We start from the raw sequence: 25038 nt of genomic DNA, 5'->3' as shown, positions 1-25038 counted from the left end.
CGGGGCTGCCCGCCCCCCAGCGGGGCCCAGGGGAAGCGGCTGCCAGCGGCCCGGACGCCGATCCCCGCGGGGCAGGGGGCGCTCCGACGCCCACCTGCGGGCCTAACGGGGCAGGCGCAGCGCGGCCCCGGCCCAGCACGCGGGGCTGAGGCTCAGCTGTCACCCCGCCCGGCCGCGCGCGCCCAGAGGCAAAAACTTGGCGGGCGGTGGGCACACGGACCCGGATGGCCTCGCGGGTCCCGCGGGCCCTCCCCTCCCCGCCGGCCCCGCCACCGCCGCACTCACCTTCTTCCGGGGCTGCCATTTCATCATATTTGTACAGCCGACCCGGGGCGCATCAAGATGTGGGCTGGGGGCTGGGGGCAGACGCAGGGCGGTGGCGACTGCAAGTCATGCTGCCTCCTTGCACCCCCTAGTTCTTTCCCGTGTTCGCAGCGAGAGGGAAGAGCCCAGGAAAGGACCGACAGTCTTCGTCTTCGGTTCAATACGAAGTGCCGCGGCCACGACACTCTCCCACGGGGCTAGGAAGTCCCAGCAGCCAGCGGCTCACCCGGGCCGGAGCGGGGCATGTTCTCCAACCCGCGCTTACGAAAGGGCCCCGCAGCCCGCGACAGGAGCTCTCCGATCAGCCGCAGACCCCTCAGAGCAGAGACCCACGACACGAGCTGCCACAGAAACCCGGCAGGGTTCCTGCCATCCAAGACCCCTTTGGCGAATTCTCTTCTCGAAAAAGATTAGACAAGCAATGAAACCCTCACACGCAGCCTGGAGCAATTCCCAAAATTCTGGGTGTATGTCTCGTTTGTAAAATTTAGCAAAGAAAATTCCAAAGATCTGTAATCAGAGCTTCTTTGCGCAGTTTTCTGCTTCTCAGACAACTTGGGATCGGATCTGCCCTTCTGAAATGCCTACCTTCCCTCGGCACAGTAAATAGGAAAACTTGGTTTGTGTGTTTAGATTTTTTTTTTTTTTTTTTTTTTTTTTTTAATTCCCAAGAACCTTAGTGGGGAAAGGCTGGAAGGAAATCCTGCAAGAACCTAACTCCACAGCTCAGTCTGCACTAATGACTTCCTTCCCTTCAGTGTGAGCACAGCCCAGCTCCAGCCACACAGAGCACAAGGTTTCTGGGTCTTAGTGCCACGACATCTACAACACAGCAAAAAAAAGTAAAGCTACAGTTCCATAGGCATCCACAGGCTGGCTAGGAAACCTCTCAAGAATTCTTAGATTTCCGTGAGCTACACGGAGAAACAAAAAGGACAAAAATCCAAACCAAACGGCTACTAAGGGGATGGAGTGATGGCTCTGCAGTTAACTTCACTGAGGACCTGTTCCCAGAGGCCAGGAGTTAGTTCACAACCACCAGCCAAGCCAGTCCAGTGGATCTGACCTCCATGGGCTCCTGCACATGACTGAGCAGACACACTTAAATAAATAAAATAAAGAATAAATGAATCTTTTTAACGTCCATAAAAATTCTAATTTAAAGAAAAATAACATCTAAAACTTTTTGTCCCATCAACTTAAATATTAATTTTATTTGCTTCTCTAAATTAGTTGCTTTTTAAAATGTAACAAAGTCTCACTTTTTAACCCAGGCTTGTCATAAACTTGTAAATTCAAGCCTTCTTTCCATTTCACCCTCCTGAGTAGCTTAGCTGGACCAAGGGACACAGACCACCATAGTTGGGTAACATTAATTTTGTCACTATAAAATATTGCTATAGGGACTAAGTTTTATTCATCTTCTGTGTACTGATTTAATCTTGTGGGTGGTGATTAATCTAGGAATATAAAACATTATGTAATACTACCATCACTTACTACCCAACATGCCTGTCTGTCAACGCCTAGTCCACCTTAAGGTTACTTTGGTAGCTGCTAATCTAATCGATAGTAGAAGTTACTGTCCTGCTAACAGATGCAGACAACACTAACCAGGGCAGTATGCATCTAATATTCCCTACCCACTGGCAGAACTAACTTATATAGGGAATCAAGTGCAAGTGTGTCACTGTGCCACATTATAAATATTAAAAAAAAAAAAATCAAAGCACCAAAAACAATTACAGCCACCCTTCAATGAACACATATATTTCTCTCATTCTATTTTCCATAGGAGGACACTGGGACTCACAGTTGCTTGCCCAACTGAGATGCTAATACAGAGTAGGAGGGCTGGAGTTCATACCCATAGGACTTTACTCCACAGCCTTTGTCACTGCACACTGAGCACCACAGCTGCGTGCCACATAATGCTGCATGTTCTTGTGCAGCTCCAGGGACTGGGACCTGACTGATGGGGTGTTAAGAGAGTGAAGAAAAGGCAGACAGATGAGCACTTGGACAGAAAAGCTGGGGTCAGGTGGCCTGGGCTCTTGGATGGAGAAGCCTCATCACCCCCAGAAGCTCAGCAGCTTTATTATAGAGTGGAACGGAGATGGGTTTAGCAATCTCATTTGGAACAGTCTCTGGGCACAGTTTACAGCCTTAGATATCCAGGGGAGAAAGCTATGGTAGACATTTTCTGTACATATCATCAACGCTTGCACTTGTCTCCCAAGAAGGCTCTGCCAGGCTCTCTGAGGCTCTGGGGTCCTTGACAAGGTTGTGCCTGGGTCAACAACACACATTCTCCCAAGGCTTTAGTCACTCCGGTCTTTCTCTGTTCTCTACATACTCCTCATCGTAAGTGTAAGCCCTGATTGTCAACCCCATTCCTGGGCGCTACAAATATGAGGAAGAGGCCTTTCCAAATCATGACTTCAGCTGCAAAGAAATCCAACGTTCTCAGTGTACTGTGACATACTCAAATTATTCTGGCAACTTAGTATACATAACACACTAGAACTGAAAATTCCATACCAACCTAGCTAAAATTAGCCTCACTCCCTAACTGCCCTGTTTCTGTCTGTGACATCATCACTATGTTTCCCGGGACCACAAATTCACACAGAATCATTCCTCACATCTAACCTGTCACCAGGTCCTCTCACTTCTTCCCTAGCTGTCCCTTTCAAATCCTTCTTGCTGGCTTTGCACCAACTAGGTACAAAGCATGGCAGAGGACGGAAAGGAGTAGATGAAATCAGGTTAGCAAGACTTCAGGACAGAGCCTGGTGAGAGACAACCACTGCCTTCAATAATTAAGGAGCTCTGTAGCCAAAAGCTGTTGTGGGAGTTAGTTGGAGAAGACATCATCACGGAAGAACCAGAAGTAAAAAATCCAGGAGACATGGAACTAACCAAAGCCAGAAGCAAAGGTGCCTACCACAGCTGAAATGCCTCTAAGGTCTCACCCCCCCCACCCCACCTTTCTGGGCTCATTCTCCCCTTTCTCCCTTACTGAGCCCCTGGCTTCTCAGTGACCCGTGAACATGCCATGAACACACTTGTGATGCCCTGCACCTCGATCAGTCTTCCTCCTGGCTCCTTCCTCACACTGCTACATTTTAGTGCTTAGCTCTATCACACACTTTGTATTTGATTTAAAAAAAAAAAGTCTGTTTGCTCCACATTTCAAAGGAACAGGAACTTTAAAAAAAAAACAGATTTATTTTTATTGTATATGTATAGTAGGTATTTTGCCTACAATGCTGGGGGAGTCAAGAAGAAAGCAACAGATCCCCTGGAACTGGAATTAGAGATGGCTGGGAGACAGCAGCAGGTGTTTTTCACCCCCAAAACATCTCTAGCCCCAGGAACAAGTGTAGCACAGATTCCAGTTGATCTTCATAATAAAAACTCAGAGGCAGATATTGGGGTTAAGGCTAAATATCAAAGAAGCAAAGCAACCAGCCACTAGCTCTTACCTCTCTCTACCTCAGACCAAAGGGGCTGTCCTGTCCTCAGATTGCATATCCAGACTGCACTGCTCCTCAGACTGCACTGAGCTCCTGTCTCCTCCTGCCCTATGTTCCTCTCTCCACCCAGTCTATCACTCCAGTCTCCACCTCCTTAGTTCTGGGATTAAAGGCGTGTGATCCTAAGTGCTGGAATCAAAGGTGTGAGCTCTGTTTCTCTTTTAGACTTATTCACTTTCATGTAGCCCAGGTGGCCTTGAACTAAGGGAGATACAGCTGCCTCTGTCTGTTGAGTGCTGGGATTAAAGGTGTGTGCCACCACTGCCTGGCCTCTGAGGCTGTGGCTAGCTCTGCACACTGATCTCTAGGCCACCTTCACTTGTTATATCAGCACAGACAAGGGTATCGTTAGAATGCCCAGCAGCACTGGACATGGTGGCATTCTCACCATTTCAGCTCTTGGGAAGTGAAGGCAGGATGGCGAGTTAGAGGTAGAGCTCACCCAGGACTGCACAGCAAGATCCTGTCCTAGATCACACAGGCAGACCAAGATCTGTCCGTAGGCCCTCACATACACCAAGTAGCCGGTAAGATGTCCATGTGTTAGAGAACCTCAGCGGTAAAGCACCTGTCCGGCACAGGCTTGGTTTAACCTCTAACACCACACACACACATACACACACACACACAGAGAGAGAGAGAGAGAGAGAGAGAGAGAGAGAGAGAGAGAGAGAGAGAGAGACTTTTTAAATGAACAAAGGGAAGCCAAGAATGGGCACCCTGCTGGGTGATCACTTATGATCACAGCACTAGGGAAGCAGAGGCAGGAGGATCGGGAACTCAGGGTTAGATACACAGTGAGTTCTAGGCCACCCCTGTCAAAATGCAAAACAAAACAAGAATGAATGAAGAAGATACATTGTTATGGGAACCAAACTTACTGAAAGGATTAACAGCAAGGAAACCTGCACAGCTGAATCTCTCTCTCTCTCTCTCTCTCTCTCTCTCTCTCTCTCTCTGGTGGGGCTGCAGGCTGACCTTTAATGCCTGTATTCAGGATATCATCCTGACTGAGCCTCACAAGTTGTTGGAATTACAGGCATGTATCAAGTCCAGCCCAAAGCAGCATTTCATTTTAACCTACCTAATACAAAAGAAAATATTAACTTTGGTTTTATGAGGCTCTTATGAATTTTTAAAAAACTATGTGCAAGGTTAAAAGGCTTATTATAACTCTTTGACGGATTACAAAACCAGAGTTCAGAGAAATTACATGACCTGATCAGGGACATATCATAAGTAAACAGCAAAGAAAGACGGGGGCTCCTGGCTGTGCTGGACAGATGGGGATGGCTGGTTGGAGTGAGGAGAAGTTTCTTCTGACTGCCTCTGGCTTTCTGTAGAACACGCATCGTCAGGGGCACAGCAAGTGACACAAATGATGAGGTGAGATGGGTCTAAAACGATGGGAGTTATGGGGCTTGTGGCCCAGGAGTACAGGAGGGAATAAGCCACATCAAAGCCTCCACCCTGTAAGGAGGACCCTGCAAACTTCCTAAAGTAACCTAAGACGACGACCAAAGCACAACCATAGGACCAAACTCCATCTGCACATCCTAAAGTGTGATTGTTGATCCGGCCACTCAAGGCTGCATTTTCCTGTATGAAAATTTGGCGACCAAACAGTTGCTAATCTGTGAGGCCCTTTTCCAAAGGCATCTGCAGTCTGCCTCTACAGAACCTTGGTCTATGAACTTCATTAGTGACATTTCATACATAACAATGTTAAAATCTTGCTTTGCTAAGAAACTAAAATAACTTGCCACAGTCCAAGTGAGCCACATGCCCCCTGGCTGCAGGAGCGCTGCTTCCATCCTCCTAAAACACAAGGTCCACTTCTAAAAGCCAGCTCACCTCCTCCCACTGGGACCACCAGCAGCTCTGGAGAGGCTAGGGGTCCTGCTTACTTCAACACTGAGCACCCACCGTGTACCCAGGCTCTGGGAGCCGAGTCAGAAATGAGTAGTGACTGTTGAGCTGGAGGGAGACATAGTCAGGCAGAGTAGGTGCACAGCTAACAAAACAATGGCAGCAGCCAGCATTACCTGACCACACACTTGGCTCCTGCCAGTGCAAACCAAGTACTACAAGATGGACTCCGGACCGGAACTCAGGAGGCACATTCTGACCCTGGGGCTGGGGAAGCCCAGGGATAGTTAAAGCTGACTCTGAGGACTGGAACAGAGCACAGCATTTTTTCAAAACAAAGAGGTTCTGAGTGGCAGTGTTCCAGACTCAGTGAAGAGCCCAAACCTGACAGCAAGTCATTCCAACTCATCCAACAGACCCTAAGATGCAAGACAAGCTGTACTGGAATTAAGTTTGGAAGACTATGTGGAGATCAATGTGGGCTACCAATCTTGCCTCAAAACAAACAAAACAAAGCAGAAAAAAAAAACCAACCTACAAAACCACTAAACAGGGGCAGGGCTGGAAGATGGCCCACTTGGTAAAGTGATTGATGAGGTGCAAGCATCGGGACCTGAGTTTTCAATCCCGAGAATCACTGGGGAGGCAGAGGCAGGAGGATCCCTGGGGCCCCTGGGTCAGCCAGCCTAGCCTAATCAGAGGGCCCCAGGTCCCAGTGGAGGGACCCTATATCATAAAACAAGGTCAGCAGCATCTAACAAATATACACATGTACACACTCTCACACATGCACATAAATAAATTAGAAAAAAAACTTTTTAAAAGTTTAGAAAGCTAGGAATGCTGTGAAAGTATTAACAATCCTCGTTAACATTCACTTTGGTATAGTCAAGCACTGAAACAATTTAAATGGTTATTTTGTTTCCTTCAAATAATATTATTTTGGCACAGGAAACATAGCTCAGTAGTTAAGAGCAATTTCTGCGCAAGTATGAGAACCAGAATTCAGACCTCAGCACCCACATCACCATCAGGGTGTGGTCCTGAGCACAACCTGAGATCAAGCAGTGGGGTGGAACAGGGTGCTGGAGATCAGAGGGTTGCTGGGGCGAGAGGCCCTGCTTCAAAGAAATGAGGTACAGAGTGATAAAGGAGGATGTCTCACAGGTGCCATACACATGAGCACACACCACATATGCATTTACACACACACACACACACACTCATATACACCACATACAGTCCTATGTACCACACAACACCACATGCAACACTCACACACACCACACACACTCACACACTCATATACACCACACACAGTCCTATGTACCACACAACACCACATGCAACACTCACACACACCACACACACTCACACTCTCTCACAAAAACCACACATGCACACACCACACATATACCACATGCATGCACATGCAAGACACACACACGTAAAAATAACATGAAACAACTTTTTCATGAAAAGGGACTATTACCATTCCCATTTTAGGAAGAGGAAACTAAAAATAAAGGGTTAGCGTGTCCACAGGGTAATGGGAAGGAGCTTCCAGTTAGGAGGCAGAAGCCAAAGCCTTCCCCCTGACTCTGGAGTTGACTATGATGATGAGCCTGCACAAGACTTCACACAACAGACTGGCAAATCTATCTGAGTTCTATGTTGGTAATCCTGTAAATACCCTGGAAGTCAGAATAGGAGGACAATACAGACAAGAAGATCAACTAAGTTTCTGTGGCAATAAATCAATACAGACGAAGCAGCCTTGAACTGGGGCCGCACAAACAAAAGAGGAGCCTTCTTAGAAGCTGCCTGTGAAAGGGGCCGTGAAGGGAGACTTAGGGGTTATCTCGGAGTGCATCAACTTTCAGAAAAGCAAGCACTCCATTAGTTAAAGTACAGCTCACACAAAGAACAGGTAGACTCTGAATTCAGCTTGAGACCTATAGAGTCCAAGATACTGAAGTGACAGATGTAGCAAAGGATAGTAAAGAGGAGGAGGAGGAGGGGGCATGGTTTGGAGATGGACAGACGGATGATAGGTAGATGGTAGATAGACAGATAGCTCTGATAGATTGATAATAAATGATATATGATAGATATACACACATAGATGGACAGATGACAGACATGGTAGATAAATGATAGATATGGATAGATAGACAATAGATGATAGACAGATGATTAATAAGATAGATGACAGACATAGATATAACTTATAGACAAATCAGTATCAAGATAAATGCATACATTCATAAACACAACTATAAAGACTACAATAATAATTCATAAAGCTTTAGGTTTATAAGAGTTCTCCCAAGATGGAGTGTGAACCAAGATGAGAGAGATAAAGGAGTGGATTGAGGCATGGGGGAGAAAGAGAAGAGAAAAGGGGATGGAAAGTCATTCTGTCCTGGAACTCACTCTGTAGAACAGGCTAGCCTCAAACTCACAGAGATTTGCCTGCCTCTGCCTCCGGAGTGCTGGGATTAAAGCCAGTTCCAGTACAGCCAGAGGTACACAGAGAAACCCTGTATCAAGAAACAAAATAAAACAACACTGTGGTTTACACACACAATGGCTTTTTTCAGCCATAAAAGAATGAAATTGTGTCTTTTACAGGGAAACTGATGCAACTGGAGACCATCATTATTAAATAAATGAGAAAGTCTCAGAGAGGCAAAAGTTACATTTTCTCTCATTAATGATTCCTAGATTTTATACGGATGCATAAAATCATATTTGTACATGTAACGTGAGAGTGAATGTGAAACCATCTAGGAAACAAAGGAACTCATGGGTGCTGTAGTGTGTGGAAGGGAAGAGTAGCTGGGTGTCAGAGACTATGTTCCAAGTACACTGTATGCCTGTATGAAACTGTCCTAATGTAACATAATGACAGGTACACTAAAAAAGAGAAAGGCCACACCCGCCCCGCCCCGCCCCGCCCCACCCCGCCCCACTGCCAAAAAATGTTACATTACAAGACATAATGGCTCAGGCCTGTAATCCCAGTACTTGGAAAGTGGAGGGTGGGGAATTCAAAATTTAAAGCCAACCAGGCTACAGGAGATCCGGTCTCAAAAAACAAAACAAAACAAAACAAAAGTGTCACATCCAAGTAGAAGACTGCACCTAGAACTAAGCCTACCCTGACTTTTCCAAAGCTAGGAAACAGCCCTAAGAAGAGCAAACACTCAGCAAATGATCGTCCACCTGGACTCTGACAGAAGACAACATGGACGAGCGCTCAACAGACATGCCCAGCACCCACTTCTTACTGCTCACGCAGTGACTGGCTGCTGGCCAGGAAAGGCTTTCTTATCTCTCTGGCAAACAGTTGAGTACGCTATCATAAGAATGTTATCAGTATGAGTGAGGTTGGGCTGGTGACGCATGACTGAAACCTAGCACTGTGAGTGAGCCTCAGATTGTGAGCTTGGTTGGAGCCAGCCCAGGCTACATAGGAAGTTCAAGACTACCCTGGGCTAGAAAATAAGATGCTATCTCAAAAAGAAAAAAAAAAAAAGGTAAAACATAAATAATTAACATTCATAGAACTAAAACTTGACTATGAAGAGAATCTTCTTTTTGGGGGAAGGAGGTAGGTAGAGCAGGCTGCTCAATTCACACTCTCTGCTTTGGGGGACTTCCTCGTGATGTGATTTGTGGTAGGGAGTGTCTGTCATTACAGCACCCAAAAGTCCTGACAGCCAGAGTTCCCTAGCACCTGACAGCTATGCACATCTCTACCTATCTGGTTCTCTGGTAAACTGTGAATGTGACTGACAGACAGATGAGTGACCAGAGTACAAAAGACACATACAGCTCCTCAGCCCTCAATAATGGTAGCCTCACGGTGACATCTTCCTGCAGCTCCAACCTGAACAGTTACGACACAGCTGCTGTGGCATCACAAGAACAAAATGCTGGCTGCTGTCCATGATTTCTGCCACTTCCTCAGCCTGATGTACCGGCCTTACCTTTCTTTTTAATTGGTGTGTGGTTGCCTCTCCTACATGTATGTCTGTGCACCGCTCACACATGTGCCAGGGAAGCCACAAGGTGTCAGGCCCCCTGGGACTTGATGGGGTGGGACGTTACAAGACTCCAACCTTGCTCACTAGAAAAGCAACCAGTACTCTTAACCACTGAGCCATGTCTCCATCCCACCTAGCCTAACTTCTTAATGATTCAATAAGGCACTCAATAAAGTCTTTCAAATAATTGCAGTTGTTTTCTGTTTCTTCATAGATACTTGATTTTCATCTGCACTGGGAGACATTTTCCTTGGATGAGCACACCCATGAGTCTGCCGGAGAGTTCCCTTCTTTGGAGGGCTGAGCGGGTCTCTAGCATACCAGTAAGCAGCATCTTCATTCACAGTCACCTTTGACCTCTCTCTCCCCTTTGCTGACATTGGAGGCCTTACCAAGCCCTCAACATGCTGTGTCCTTACAAAATCTAACCCAAACTCTCATCACTCTGCACCTTCCTTTTCAAAAGTCTCCAATGTCATCAACATCATCTGGGCTCCCTACTGTCATAGCTTTCTTACCACTGGTCTCTTGGTCAAGCAGAACAACCCTGCAAGGCAAATCACACCACACATCTCTCCTAGCAAAATACCTGTGAGAATGCTCCCTTTCCAAAAAAATAAACTTCAGGGACTAGGAGATGGCTCAGTGTGTAAGGTCTTTGGGTGGCAGGGTGAGTTTCTGCATTTGGATCCCTGGAGCTCATGTAAAAATGGAGTTTGGGGACTCATAACAGTAACCTCATCACTGGAGATGGGAAAGACAAGCAGATCCTAGAGACATGCTGTCAAAACGGAGAGATCCATGCTTCTCAAGAGTAAGGTGGAGAAACCTCCACATCTACCTGTGACTTCACAGAGGCTGCTCATATGGATAAGACGTGCTCACAATCAAGCCAGTCAAAATGCTAACGCAGATGGTGAAGAGGAGCTAAGGGCAGATGATCACTGTTGGCAGAAGGAAAGTCAGTTGCGTAGGAATGCAGCCCCTGAGAGCCACCCCTGCTCCACAGAGTGCCCTACACTTAGGCACATAAAAGCAATACTAAGTGGACTCGGCAGCTTAGAAAAACAAATCACATCAAGTTGGGAGGGGAAAACGGTGGGGGTAGAATGTATGGGAGAGAATGTGAGGTACAGTCAATCAAAGTACATGCGGGCATGAAATTATCAATATTTAAGGAAGGCAGAGAGCAAGAGAGAAAGATAAATGAATCATAGCACACACACACACACATACCACACAGAGAGAGACACATACAGATGTACACATATAAGACACACACACAGCACAGATGTACACATACATAAACACATGCACACAAACACACATGTACACACAAACACACACACAGAATAGAAGTAGAAACTGGATACCTGTGCCATGTTCTGGACTGATTCTTAATCCTCATGCTCATTGTACTTGCCTTCTCTTTGCTGCAGACACACCAGCCTTCACAACCTTGGTAGCTACAAATGTTCTTCCTGGAAAATTACTGTTTCCTTCTTTGCATTTAAATTTTGTTTGATTTTGTTTTCCCAAACAGGACACCATTTGGTCTTTCCAGAATTGCCTACAGTCCCAACTCTTGGGAGGTCGAGGCAGGAGGATTACTTGAGCTCTGGTGTTTTGAGACATGGTGAGGGTCAACCTCAAAAAATGAAATCAGCAATTTGAAAGGACATAACTTACTCTGCATATGTAAGCTCTATGGATGTGCCTTTCCATCATTGTGACACCAGAATTTGGGGCAAGTCCCAACATAAGTACATGTCTTAGTCAGGGTTACTACTGCTGTCATGTAACACCACTACCAAAAGCAAGTTGGGGAGGAAAGGGTTTATTTGGCTTACACTTCCACATCTTAGTTCATCACTGAAGGAAGTCAGGACAGGAACTCAAACGGGGCAGGAACCTGGAGGCAGGAGCTGACACAGAGGCCATGGAGGGTGCTGCTCACTGGCTTGCTCCTCATGGCTTGCTCAGCCTGCTTTCTTATAGAACCCAGGAGCACCAGCCCAAGGATGGCCCCACCCACAATGGGCTGGGCCCTCCCCCATCAGTTACTAACTAGAAAAATGCCCTACAGGCTTGCCTACAGCTCTATCTATGGATGCATCTTCTTAATTGAGGCTCCCTTCTCTCAGATGAGTTTACCTTGTATCAAGTTGACACAAAACTACCCAGCACAGCACTCATTAAATATCTGTTGAACAAACAAATAACTATAATTTCAGTTACATAATAATATTAAGTACATAGAATTTGCTCTAGCAATAAAACTCTCAGTGGGGTGCCTAAGACCTATATTCCGTTCAAAAAGGCCAGTGCTGGAGGACTGCCATGAATTCTGATTTAAATGGTGAGATTCAGGCTAACCTAGGCTACAGAGTAAGACCCTGTCACAAAAAAAGAAAGAGAGAAAAGAAAAGATGAAGGGAGAGAGGAAGGAAGGAAGGAAGGAAGAAAGGAAGGAAGGAAGGAAGGAAGGAAGGAAGGAAGGAAGGAAGGAAGGGAAAGGCCATTACTCAAAAGCACTCAAGCCTAAATCAGAAGAATTGAAAGAAATGTTTCTGAAAGACACAGAATAATTATTCTGAAAGAAAAGGAAAACATTTATTGTCCAAGTTTTCATTTTATTGCAGGAACACCAGTACTATCACCTTTCTATCCTCCTTATCAGGAAAATTTCGCATTACCAAAGATGAGAAGATAAGATGATCTCCAGATAGTTTAATAAACACGTTTAAAACACTCTGAAATTCTTAGACGGAATAGAAATCACTTGTCAAAAGTACAATCTTATTTGTCAAAACATGAAATTGGAAAAAGGGAAGCCGCAGAAATAACAGGCTTGGGGCTGCCAAGCTGACAGGCTGTCTTAAGTGAGGCAGTCAAAACATTCATATGCTAATTTTTAAAGTGCTGCCTCTATGGCCACCCTGTAAAATCAGGAGAGAGCTTTGTATTCCTGCTCCAAAGGTCCCTGAAAAAGTCAGATAATGAACATCCTGATTACCAAATTAAGCAACAGCAATTCATATCAAGAAGTGACTCCTTCAGCTGAGTAGGCATATAAAATAGAACTCCCTGACTTGTTTAGAAAGTAATCCGCAAGAGTCACCCTACAAAAATACTCTTCGCACCTGCGCCACAGCTCCTTGGTGGAAGCACAGAATGCTGGCGACAACTTTCAGTATCAATCAATAGCTAGGATTGCCTGTTACACTAAATAGTAAATGCTGAAACACACGCCATCAAATTGTAGCTAAAGGTTGGTGGTGGCTCAGACAGTAGGCTTGTCATGACCGTGAGGCTAGCTCAAGCTAGAGTGGGGCTCAATTTCATAACAATAGATGAACACGCAAGTTCATGTACCTGAAATTAAAGTATCAGGTTATTTTTCTCTTTTTTCTAGGGGTGGGTACTGGTCGCAAAGGGGCCCTGCCTGCTTGGCAAGTGGGTGGCACTGAGCTCTATGCCCAACCCTTAGGAGATCTGTTTCTTCACTTCCCAAGTGGTCCTCCTTGCAAAGCTTAACAATTCTCAAGAGAGCCTCTCTGTGAAATGCTCTCCTGCATCTGGTGGGGAAGATCATCACATCTACCATCTCACCAGGTTTCTGGCATGTAGAATGCTCAAATTAGGTAAGACTGGGACGTCTCTAGACTCAGACCCCTGTATCCTATGGGTTACAGGGAAAGGGCACATGCTATATAATTGCATTTGTACAGAATACTCAGAGTGGGCAAATCCATGCAGGCAGAAAAGTAGAGGGATGTCGGAGACTGAGGAGGTGAAGCCTGCCTGCTAATAGGGATGGCGTCTCTGAAACCGGGAAGTGGGGGTGGTGGCACAGCTTTACAAACAGCCATGGGTTTGTACATTTCAAGAAGCTGGGTTTGATGGTGTGTGAATCAGACCTTAACGAAGCCATTATAAGAGCATAGCCATCTGTTAGTTTGAACATGAAATGTCCCTCACTGGCTTCTCAGCTGCTGCTTGTGGAGGCCATGGAACTTTCTGCTCATGGGACCCAAGCGGCAGAGGCAGTGCTGTTGGAGCAGGGGCTGGAGGGCTGGATCTGCTCCCCAGCTGTCATGCGATAGGGGCTCTCACACAGGAGTTATTTTTAAACACAAGTCAAAATAAATCCTTTCTCCCTTAAGTTGCTTTTCTCAGGCATTCTGTCATGGTAATAAGGAAACTCTTTTTCAAACTGATTTAAAAAGTTAAACTAAGGCAGGCGTATGGTGCCCACCCTGCAATTGCACCAAGAGAAACACAGGGTCAAGAATCCACCGCCATCCAACCATAAAACAATTTTGAGACATGAAGAAAAGGACCAACAACAAAAAGTCAGTTCAAATGTAACTGACTCAACCAAAGTGTTTTCCTTTCATGAATTACATATTTGTTTAAAGGCACATGCTCCAGGCTGGTCCCAAACTCCTGAGCTTATACAATCCTATCTCAGCCTCCCAAGTGGCTCATACTATAGGCATGAACTATTGTGCTCAAAAAACTTTGAAATCATCAATATGAACTATACCATTTGTTTTCTACACTAGACAATAAAAATGAGCTAGCAACCCAATATAAGCATGAAGAAGACATGAGCTGGCAAGAAAGACAGCTTTAACACAGTATATACCACAGAATACTTTTCTGTATTTATCATTTGAAAAGCCAGCAGGCTGTATTGAGTGTGGTAGTCTACACCTATAATCCCAACAGCTTCAATCAAGAGAATCAAGAGTTTCAGAAACGATTTTTAAAAAAAGAAAGAAAGGAAGGAAGGACGGACGGCAAACGGTCGGTTTTGGGGAAAGAGCTCAGTTGAAACAGTACCAGTCTCACAAGCATGAGAGCCTGAGTTCTGATCCCCACAACATGCAGAAGCGGAGCCAGGCACGGGGGAACGAGGGGCACAGACAGGAAATCCCAGAACTATGTGAGTCAGTTTCTCTTCCTACCTGGAACACCAGCAGTCAAACTTGGGCTGTCCAGCTTGGTGGCAATCAGCTTTACTTCTCAAGTCATCTTGCCAGCCCCTACAAACTCTTAAAAACTATGTAATCCTTTTTCTCACCCTCCCTTAAAAATATGTAGGCTATTTTATGTAGTTCTCAACAATTTTAACATTGTCACTTCAAATATAAAAAGTTTAAAGTTGAACCCTAAAACATGGTGACTATCTCATGAAAACCAACTCCAACCAAAAGCAAAACCAAACAGAAAAACCTAGGGACCTGGTTTTCTGGGTCACAGTTCTATCTTTGCTGTCGGAGTCACTTCACCTAAAAATACCAAACTCTAACATTGTTTACACAAATTTCCATCTTTAACCAGTTGAAGTCAGGTGTTGGTGGTGTACATGCCTTTAATCCCAGCACTCGGGAGGCAGAGGCAAGTGGATCTCTGTAAGTTCGCCAAAGTAATACCAAGATAACCTGCCTCAAATAAAAAATAACCAGTTAGTTGACTTTGTTACATGATTTCATAGGCAACATAATTATTCAAATACTACACTGTTTAGTTATTGCTTGTTAAAAATTTGTCTTTTATTCCATATATTTAATTTTTCAATCACTTTGTAAAATAATTTCCCTTTTTTGTATTGTTTACAAGTCTACATACTATCCTGGTTAGCTTCAGCTGTCAACTTGACACAGCCTGGAGACATATGAATGAGTCTCTTTGTCTGTAAAGGATTGTTATGATTGATGTGGGAGGGCCCAGATTCCCGTGGGTCTCTCTGCACTGTATAACAGTGTTAGCTGAGCATGCATTGGGGAGAAGCCTGAGAGAGAGCTGGTAGGCAGCCTTCCTCCATGGTCCCTGCCTTGAGTTCCTGCCCTGACTTCCCTCAACGATGGACTAAAACAGTGGACCCCAACCTGTGGGTCACGACCCCCACATGAGTTGCACATTAGATATTTGCATCACAAATCGTAACAGTGGCAAAATTACAGTTATGAAGTAGCAATGAAATAATTTTATGCTGGGGAGGTGGGGTCACTTTGACGTGGGGAACAGTATTAAAGGGCCGCAGCATTAGGAAGGTTGAGAGCCACTGACCTGTAAGATGAAATAGACCCTTCCCTCCCAAAGCTGCTTCTGGTCCATTACTTTGTTATAGCAACAGAAACGCAGACTAAGACACACACACTGTACATACATGGCATCTGCATGTGCACACTGTACATACATGGCATCTGCATGCGGTATTCACCATCCCACTGCTTTCATTTCTTGTCTGGTCCCACTACCCTCCCTCACATCATCTCCTTCCAAGTTAAATATTCATCTCATCTACTTGTGTCCTACAGTAAATGTGCAAAGAATGAGGTAACATACCCCAGAAAAACTGAAATGTTTATTAACATCCTACTGCTTCTAAAAAATCGTGGACACAGAATCTGCCTGTGTATCCAGTGCCTTTTATATCTCTAAATGAACTTCCCACATATAAACTTACATAAAACCATACATGGAACTTATTTACATTACTCCAAGCAAAGTTTGTTTATCATAAATTTCTCCCTTTTCGGAGGAGCTAAGGGCCACTAGACTGATAGCTGGGAAGCCAACAGGGGACTGACTCGGACCCCCCTGAATATGGGTCTCAGCCAGAAGGTCTGAGCAGTCTAAGAGACCTCAGACAGTGGAGCCAGGATGTATCCCTGGTGCACAAAAAGGACTTTGCAAACATATCCCCCATGGAGGGATAACTGCCTTATTCTAGAGATAGGAGAGAAGCCCTAGTCCCTACTTCACAGGACCTGTCAGATCTACATGACCCCAACTGGATGGCATTCCCCTACATATTGTATTGTGGTGGGGGGTTGGGAGGGGAGGGTGTTTAGAGTGCATGGGAGAGGGTAGAGAGGGCAAAAGGAAGGGAAGGAGGGAGGGAGGGCTTGGGGGGAGGGAGGGAGAGGGAACTGGGATCGACATGTAAAATAATAATAAAAAAAAAAAAACGCTTTGACTCCAAAATTTAAGTTGAAGAACAAGTTACTGGGGAAAAGTATTTCTATTTTTGTTTCCACAGAAAATGAAAAGATGTGGATTCCTTCCAGACTAATGTGGTTTGATCACACCAGACCGCCTGAAACAGAGTACAAGCTGATCCTACATTCCAAACAGCTGGACAAAACAGCCCTACAGACTACAGCTAGGATATCTGAATCTTCTTCGAATCCCCCAAGACAGCGCCCCTTACCAGCAGGAAGTAGTTTGGAAAGAACGACGCCCAAATTCCCAAATATTGTGTATAAATGTTTGTTTTCATTTAATTGGACTTTGTTATATAAAATTAAATAAAAAATACTCTATATGCATAAAAAAATAAATAAATAAATTTCTCCCTTTTCGATTTTAAATAAGATTTTATTATTTTGCTTGTATGTTTGTGTTTTGCCTACATGTATGTAAGTGCAACACGTATGCAGTGCCTTTAGAGGCCAGAAGAGGTTGTCAGACTCTTGAAACTGGAACTTTTGGAGAGGGGGCTGGAAGCCACCCTGTGGGCGCTGGGAATCAAGCCTGGGTCCTTTGCAAGTGCAGTTAGCACTCTTAACCACTGAGCCATGTCTGTAGCCCTCCTGGGTCCTCAGCACAGATGGAGTGCCATAGATCACTGAGTAGAACGGAGGGAGTGCTGTAATAATGAATACAACACTACTCATGTATTCCACTCTTGTTATAATTTCTGAGTTAACATATTTGGACTTATTGCATGTAAAATATTTCATGTTGGGGCTGGAGAGATGGCTCAGAGGTTAAGAGTACTGGCTGCTCTTCCAGATGTTCTGGGTTCAGTTCCCAGCAACCACATGGTGGCTCACAATCACCTCTAGTGGGATCTAATGCCCTAACCTGACATAAGGGCATACATAAAGACAGAACATTCATATATAAAATAAATAAGACTTTTTAAAAAATTACTAAATATGTTTGATGTTAGTGCAATGTCTTAATTTTAAATAGAATTATGTCAAAAGTTTTACCTCAAAAATACTAGAGTATAATTCAAAATAATTATAAAATAAATTAACCAGGTAAGAACAATTTTAGGATTTTTTCTTTTTAAATAACTTTTATTTTGTTTATTACTATTGGCTGGGTTTAGAAGGCATTGTGCCACCTTTCAGAGGACACCTGAGGAGCCACTTGTCTGCTGTCACTCTTGGCTGAGACTTGAAGGCAGACTGCCAGGCTTGTGTGGCCTCAGGGGCTTTACCCACAAACCCTCAAAACAGGCAGCAGTGACCCCCAGCCCTAACTTGTGACCCTGGCAAATCACTTTACATGTATTTCCTCATTAAAAGTCTCCTAGCTTTTTAGATGAAATGAGAGTACCAAACAGAAACGCGTCAGAAAATAGAAGATCGTGCTGAGAACTCCAAGAGTAATTCTGAAACAGGGCAGCAATGATTTGCTAAGTACTTCAGGTGTCATCTGAGCAATGAAGGACATGAAACAATGGAGCACTGTGGCTGCTTCCTCTCCTCTTGAGGTCTTCTGAGGTGCAGGCAGGGACATGGGTCACTCCCAGCATGGCCCAGCATTACTGTGCTGTCTTAGCAGAGTATGTGTTGAGACAGCGTACAGCAAACAGACGTAGCGAATCTCAAGAAATCACACACAGTGCAAGAATGTGAAATGTGATTTGGCACTCCACGGGCAGACAGCACCACGGTGCGCAGTGAACCCCGCACGGCCACATTTACATCTGAAATTTGCTCATATAAATGCATTGCACCAGGTGGCTTTAGAGAGGAGCCCTCTGCACACACTTGTGGGCCAGCACCCCCATCTGATGCAGTTTATGGAGGTCCAGGCATGAGCAGCACCAAACCTCCATCCTTCATTAGTCTCCTAGCATAAACCACTGTATTCTTTTTGTGTCTATTCCCTAGAACCAGCATTCTCACATCCAAATAGATAAATAAGCCACATCTGCTGTGACCTTGCTAAACAATACACGAGGAAGACACAGAGTGCCTGCTTAACACAAAACACACTGGGAAGATCATTTCCCCCATATCCAAATATGGTCATGTAGTTCACTAGCACAAATCCTAATTCATTTTTTGGAGAGTAATCCATACTAATAACTGCAATTTTTGCAAATTTAATAAAAAATATAAACAGGAGCTTTTGCTGAATTTTAACACAGTGTTTGAATATTATAATAGTCCTGTACTTGTTGATCTGTTGGCATCTAGCTCAACTGGACACATCATGCAAGCCTATTCACTGAGGCAGCTGTGGCAGCAATTTGTTCCCAGACTAACAATATACTGTTGAATATGGTCATTTTCTTCTATCACAAGTGTCATTAATTAATGGACACTCAAATTAGTCTTCATTATGCAACTGTCCTTTTAGGAATTGTGTGTAGCAAGAAAATGTAAAAATAAAAATATGCCTTTATTGTGAAAAAGGATTTTTGTTATAGCAGGAAAGAAAAGCAAATACCAAAGATGACTGAAGAAATCTACTTTTTTTTTTTTTTTTTTTTAGAAAAATAAGGTTCAAGATAAGAGCGCTAGGGAAAAAATGTGATCTCATATCCAAAAATCAAGAAGGAATGTGAGCATGATTTGGGGTTAAGACATTATTCTCCCTGGAAAAGACTGAATGGCTCCCCAAGGACTAATCCCAGCTGGCCTACAAATGCTAGAGGTAGTTACTGGAGAGGGTCTTCAGGTTCAAACACAGGTCTGCAATCTCAACTTGATTCAAGCAATGGCAAATTCTTTTTAAATCAACAGGATGAGAAAGACAGTCAGTAGCAATTATCCTACTGAATTTCTGTGTCTGGATTTTCCTCTACACTACACTATCATCTCCAAGTTCCTCTTGTACATAGAGAAGAGTTCACCGCTCATCTTAAGGACTAAGACTATAGGACTGGCCCTCATTTGGCATATGACTTAGAGATTATCATTGAGCATCTATCATTTTTTTTCAATTCCTTTTAGATTCTTTTTGGATTTGCTCAATATAAGCAAAACTCTCCAATTATAACTGCCCAGAACATGTTCCATCTTTAGTTGCAGCTAAATTACCAATCTCAGTTGGAATCTTCAGTTTATACCTTTTCCCTTCTCACTTTCCCTCTTAAAAAAGAAATCACACCTCTTCAACAAGTTGGCAAATGTGACACTTCATGATCAAGAGTCCAGGCATTCAGGATTGGACAGACATCTGACCAAACCAGGGATTCCAATTATGTTCTGTGGGAACCTTAAAATAACGCTCAGCTCTCCTATTGGCCTAGACCTTGGACACGGAGCTGTGTGAGCAAGGTGAGGAGGCTCCAACTAGAGAAGGAGCTCAGACACTGACTGTCATGACCCTCAGCTCTGCTACCCTTCTTTATCCTGCTCCCTCTTCTCCTCTACAGCAGGCCATAGAGACTGCAATTCTTCTTCCAGAGGAGAAGGACTTTATGAGACTGAACCCCAACATCTATCGAAAACCCTGAACATATTAAACGTAACAGTTCTCCATCATTCTGTGCAAAAGCTGGCTACAAAAAAAAATCTGGAAGTCAGTCTCAAGGACTTCCTTCTAAAGGCCCTGCCTGCCCGCACCCAGAGAAGCCTTCCTGGGCACCCCAAACCCTTTCCATCTTTCCATCTACTGCTACTACATCATCCCCTTTAGTGCATCCAGTCATGTCTTTCCAGAACTCACTGTTCCCCACTACTCCTGAGGGCACAAACACTCTATTCCGGGATGTGGGTTCTAATATCTTAAGACCCCTGTGACTCCTAAGATGTGAATAATAAATTGGTTACATTTCCCTCTATTCCTCATTGTTTCTTTAAATGAGTGAATTCAGACCTGGCTAGGAGATCTAGAGAGTGGAGGATAATCTTACCCCCTTGCAATGTAGTTGGCACCACCTATACATCAAAACAGAAAGAACTGGGAGTTCAGGCAAGACAGACAGACAGACAGACATACAGACAGACAGACAGACAGACAGACAGACAGACAGACAAAGCCTGCTAAAAGGATCAGCTATACAGACCATGGCAAACAGTAACAGTCATAAAGTATCCAGACTGATGGGAGATGTCATTCTGTATATGTTCTCATACTGGTTAATGAATAAAGCACTGTTGGCCAATAGGAAAGGAGATAGGAGGGACTAGGAGATGAGGAGGAAAAAGGGAGGAGGGGTCAAGATGGAGAGTCTGGAGAAAGCAGAATGCCGGCCGGCTCCCTGGTAAGAGAAATACATAGATCAGCAGAAATGGGTTAATACTTAGACAGAGCTAGCCGATAAAAAACTAGTAATGGGCCAACAGATTATATCAAATACAGAGTCTCGGTGTGTGTTATTTGGGGCTGGCTCAGCGGCAGGACAAGACCAGTGGCGGTGGGCGGAAAAACCGTACTCCTTACATATGGCACTGGTACCTAGAACCTGAATGACTTCAGACAGAAATAGTATGTTACAAATGAGACAGAGAGTAAGATCTTCAGAGAGGGGCCATTCTAGATAATCAAACGTGATTTTTATAATTGAGGCATAGAAAGATTTTACTGCAGAAGCAGATGGCAATGTGTCGAAAGAGGCAAGATGCCTTGTTGCTTTGAAGATGGAAGGAATATGAGTAAAAGGTGGCAGGAAACAGTAGCTCTAGGAGATGAAAAGGATGAGGAAACAATGAGCTAAAATTCTCAAGAGATGAGGCCACCCAGGCTGCGCTTTCCTGACTGGAGTTTGAAGATCCGTGGAGATGCAGTTTTGCAGGATGAGTAGATCGAGACATCAGAGTTACACTGGGCTAGTTTTAGTTCACTTGGACAGTTTTCATTCTCGGCTCTGTCTGATCCAGCACTCCTGTCGCTGCCAGGGAAACTGTGTACCAGGCTGACACGCCTCTGGCCTCTAGAAGCCTGAAGGCCAGGAAAGAAAGCACATCTGGGTCCCATAGGAAGTTCCCTCCTCTCCTACTGAGCTCAGCACATCTAAGGTCAGATGTCCAGACCATCCTTTCTGGAGCTATGGAATCGTGGGATCTCTTCTCAAAGACCAAGTCCTCCAGGGATTTGTCCTGCTCTAGGTAACTTGTGAGGCCTCAGCAAAGTCACTTGTGCTTGCTGGGAATAAACTACTTTCCCATCTCAGATGTGTTTACATGGTGTTATCACATCCCTGTGAGCATTACAAACATGCTCTTTCCAGAGTGGCAAGAAGTAATTTACCTTGCCAAGGTTCCTGGATCTGAGCCAGGGTGACAATGATTTTGGCCTTCTGAGCCTACAGATCTTTGCTGTTGTTTTTGCTTTGGGGTAGGGTCATAGCTCTGGTTGATTTCAAACTTGCCATGTAGACTATGTAGTTAGCTAAGACCGTGAATTCATTAGTTCCCTCCCTCTGTCTCCCAAGTGCTGGAATTACAGGTGTACTTCACCATGTAAGGCTCACCAGATCACAGAAAGTAAGTCTGTGTTGTTGAAGCCACTAAACATGTGGTAATTTACTAGGTAGAAACAGAAAATAAAGACCATGTGGCATTAGAGAGACTGACAGGCATCTGCCTTGACTACAAACTACTTTCTTCTTCATCCTTTCACACAACTTGTACATCTTACCACTGTGTCCCCCTAACATACCAAACTTTAACAGTTTGCTTGGTCCAACCAGAATTTTAGCAAATATACATGTAAACCCAATAAAGTGAAAATATTGGAGGTCATTGAAAAATGCAAGGCCATTTGAAAAGAAGCCGTGGTCTCCAGCAACAAAATGCATTTGTCCTCAAAGTTGAAAACAACTCACAAAATTACTGCAAAAGGAGCTGCCCTTTAGGTAAACTGCTTCCAAAATGCTCTGCCTTGAAATGCAAGTCTACCTGAGAGAATTCTTCAATATAATCACATCAGCTGGATATATCAGCATGAATTTGTCAACCAAATAATGTAATCACATTTTATATTTCAGCGCTAAAGAAATAAGATAAAGAAAAGGTAGATTTAAAAGAAAGAAAGAAATTGGAAGTGATGGGAATACAAAACAACCACAAAAGGCAAAATTAGGTAGGTGGTAATGTAAAAAGAGGTCTGTGGCCAGGTGTGGAGATGCACACATTTAAGCCCAGCACTCTCATGCGGCAAAGGTGATGGCTTTCTATGACCAGCACAGGCTGCATGGTGAGGAGGAAGGAGAGGAGTCGAGGAGGGGAGAACAATACCCAAGAGAAGTGAGTGCTGAGAGGTTAGATTCAAAAAAGGGAGGAGAACTGGAGAGATAGACAGGTCAGCAGTTAGGAGCACTGGCTGCTCTTCCTGAGTTCAATTCCCAGCACCCACATGAAGGCTCACAAGTATCTATAACTGTAGTCACACAAATTTGGATGTTCTCTTCTGGTGTGCAAATGTACAGACAGACAAAACATCCATATACATATAACAAAAAAGTACAAAAAAGCTTAGAGGATCAACAAAGAAACTAAAATCCATTCCACAAATCAAACCTATCTCATTAGTGCAGTATGTGAATGCCTGTCTCCCAACATGTCAGCCTGTCTTCCATCTTCAACAGCAAGAAGTAGGTGCTGCCAGTCCTTGCATCTCTAAGCCTGCAAAGTCCCACATAAGTGGATGTGGCTAAAGTCCATCCTCCCTTGAGGTACCTTTAGGGAACGGGCAGTTACAGACTACAAGCTCGCCTTCAGTCTTCAAAAGACTCAGGTGTCACTACCAAATGGCTCATTGGATTAGTGATACAAATAAAACAAAATCCCCACCAGATGCCAATAAAACCTAAACATGGTCCAAGTTCAATATTATGGCTCAGGCATCAAACACAGCAATATGCTGCTATAAGGGAATTCACCTGTCAAAAAGCCCATCCAGGATGATCTCCTACAAGCAGGCACACCTAACCTCCTGAATGTGCTGATTAATTCTGAGGATATCCCTATACAACAGCAAACACAAACTGATTTAGCAGAATCAACAAACTGACTTGGCTGAAACAAAACGAGCCAGTGGGGAAAGTTGAGACAAAAACAATTTACACCATTTAAGAATTCTTTTAAGGCCCAGAAGTGGCAACACAAAGTGCATTTGGTATTTGGGATGAAGCCCAGGCTCACACAGGAAGATAAAACTAGTTAACACTCCCACAAGATGGCTTCTCCTTCCCTGGCAGTGTTATAGAGTTACTGACCAGTGAGGAACCAAGCAGGCACTTGGGAAACAGAAGCAACTCAGCTTAATTCATGTGTGCTTGTAACCAAGTTAACACTTTGCAAAAGTCCTAGTTTCTCAGCCACTATATAGGTTGAATAACAGCATTGAAATCTGTCTACATAGCCTTCTGAGGGTGGCCTTTGAGTTCCATGCCCACCAACAGGGGTTTCCATCATAGTTAGACATGACTGCAGGAACAAACACTCAAGTGAGCAGCTTAAATATTGCTTCCTCAGCAAACATGATCTGTGGAGGGAGAAGACAGTGTTGAAACCATCTTAAGGTGGTTTCTTACATGTGTTCACCACCTTCTTAAGGTAAGAGGAAGGAGTTCTAACAAGCTAGCAGAACTCAACACACCTAACCATTTCAGAAGTAAAACTATAACTCATTTTCTTCCTATATAATCCTATAGTTCCTAGACAAGGGCTGTTATTAAGCTACCAAAACACAGTTGAAATTTAATATTTTTTGTTATATGGAATATATATATTATTCCCTCCTTCAGCAGAAGCCTGGAAAAAATTACTAGTTATTGGCTAGCATGCTAGTCCATGGCTTTAATCTAATGTCTCCCAACTACCCTTAGAATCAAGCCCACCCCTTCCCATGCTACACAGGATACTGACTGACCCTGCCAACACTCACAAATTACCCACCACTCTATCCTCTATCACACTGTAGTCACATTAACTTTCTCCATATTTCTATGGAATTCCAAATTCTTTTTTTAAAGTGACGTATAAGAAGAACACATGTGGAAAAGACCAAGAAGCAGCAACTAATACGGACTCTATGTGATTCACACAAAATGCAGAGGGAAATTAGAAGATTAATAAAACCAAAGAAACAGTTTCTCCAAACTGATCCTATTTTGCCCAGTATCTTTGTCCCCCAAAGGTCCATCCATATGGCAAGTTCTGGTCCCCACCATGAAGCTACTGAATGGTGGACCCTTGAAGAAGTGGGGCCTGGCAGGAGGGTCTTGAGTCAATGACAGGATGAGTGGTCTGCTCCTCCACGCCTGT

The 25038-nt window shown here is 44.2% G+C and overlaps 1 protein-coding gene across 4 annotated transcripts in view; it reads right to left on the bottom strand.

The window, feature by feature from the left end:
• Nucleotides 1–25038, bottom strand: part of Ttc28 (tetratricopeptide repeat domain 28) — a 368181-nt gene that overhangs the window by 270723 nt on the left and 72420 nt on the right. The window contains exon 1 of one of the 4 annotated variants that reach the window (XM_051176418.1): nucleotides 286–1227. The exons of the other annotated variants lie outside the window; for them this stretch is intronic. Within the exon in view, the coding sequence (XP_051032375.1) occupies nucleotides 286–312 (27 nt within the window). The 5' untranslated portion in view covers nucleotides 313–1227. Of the gene's footprint in view, nucleotides 1–285; nucleotides 1228–25038 lie in introns of those variants that run through there. 4 annotated transcript variants of the gene reach the window in all.

This window comes from Phodopus roborovskii, unplaced genomic scaffold, assembly GCF_943737965.1.
Source record: "Phodopus roborovskii unplaced genomic scaffold, PHOROB, whole genome shotgun sequence".
Classification (NCBI taxonomy): domain Eukaryota; kingdom Metazoa; phylum Chordata; class Mammalia; order Rodentia; family Cricetidae; genus Phodopus; species Phodopus roborovskii.
The sequence above is the reverse complement of the archived record's forward strand: the minus strand, read 5'-3'. Positions and strand labels throughout refer to the sequence as shown.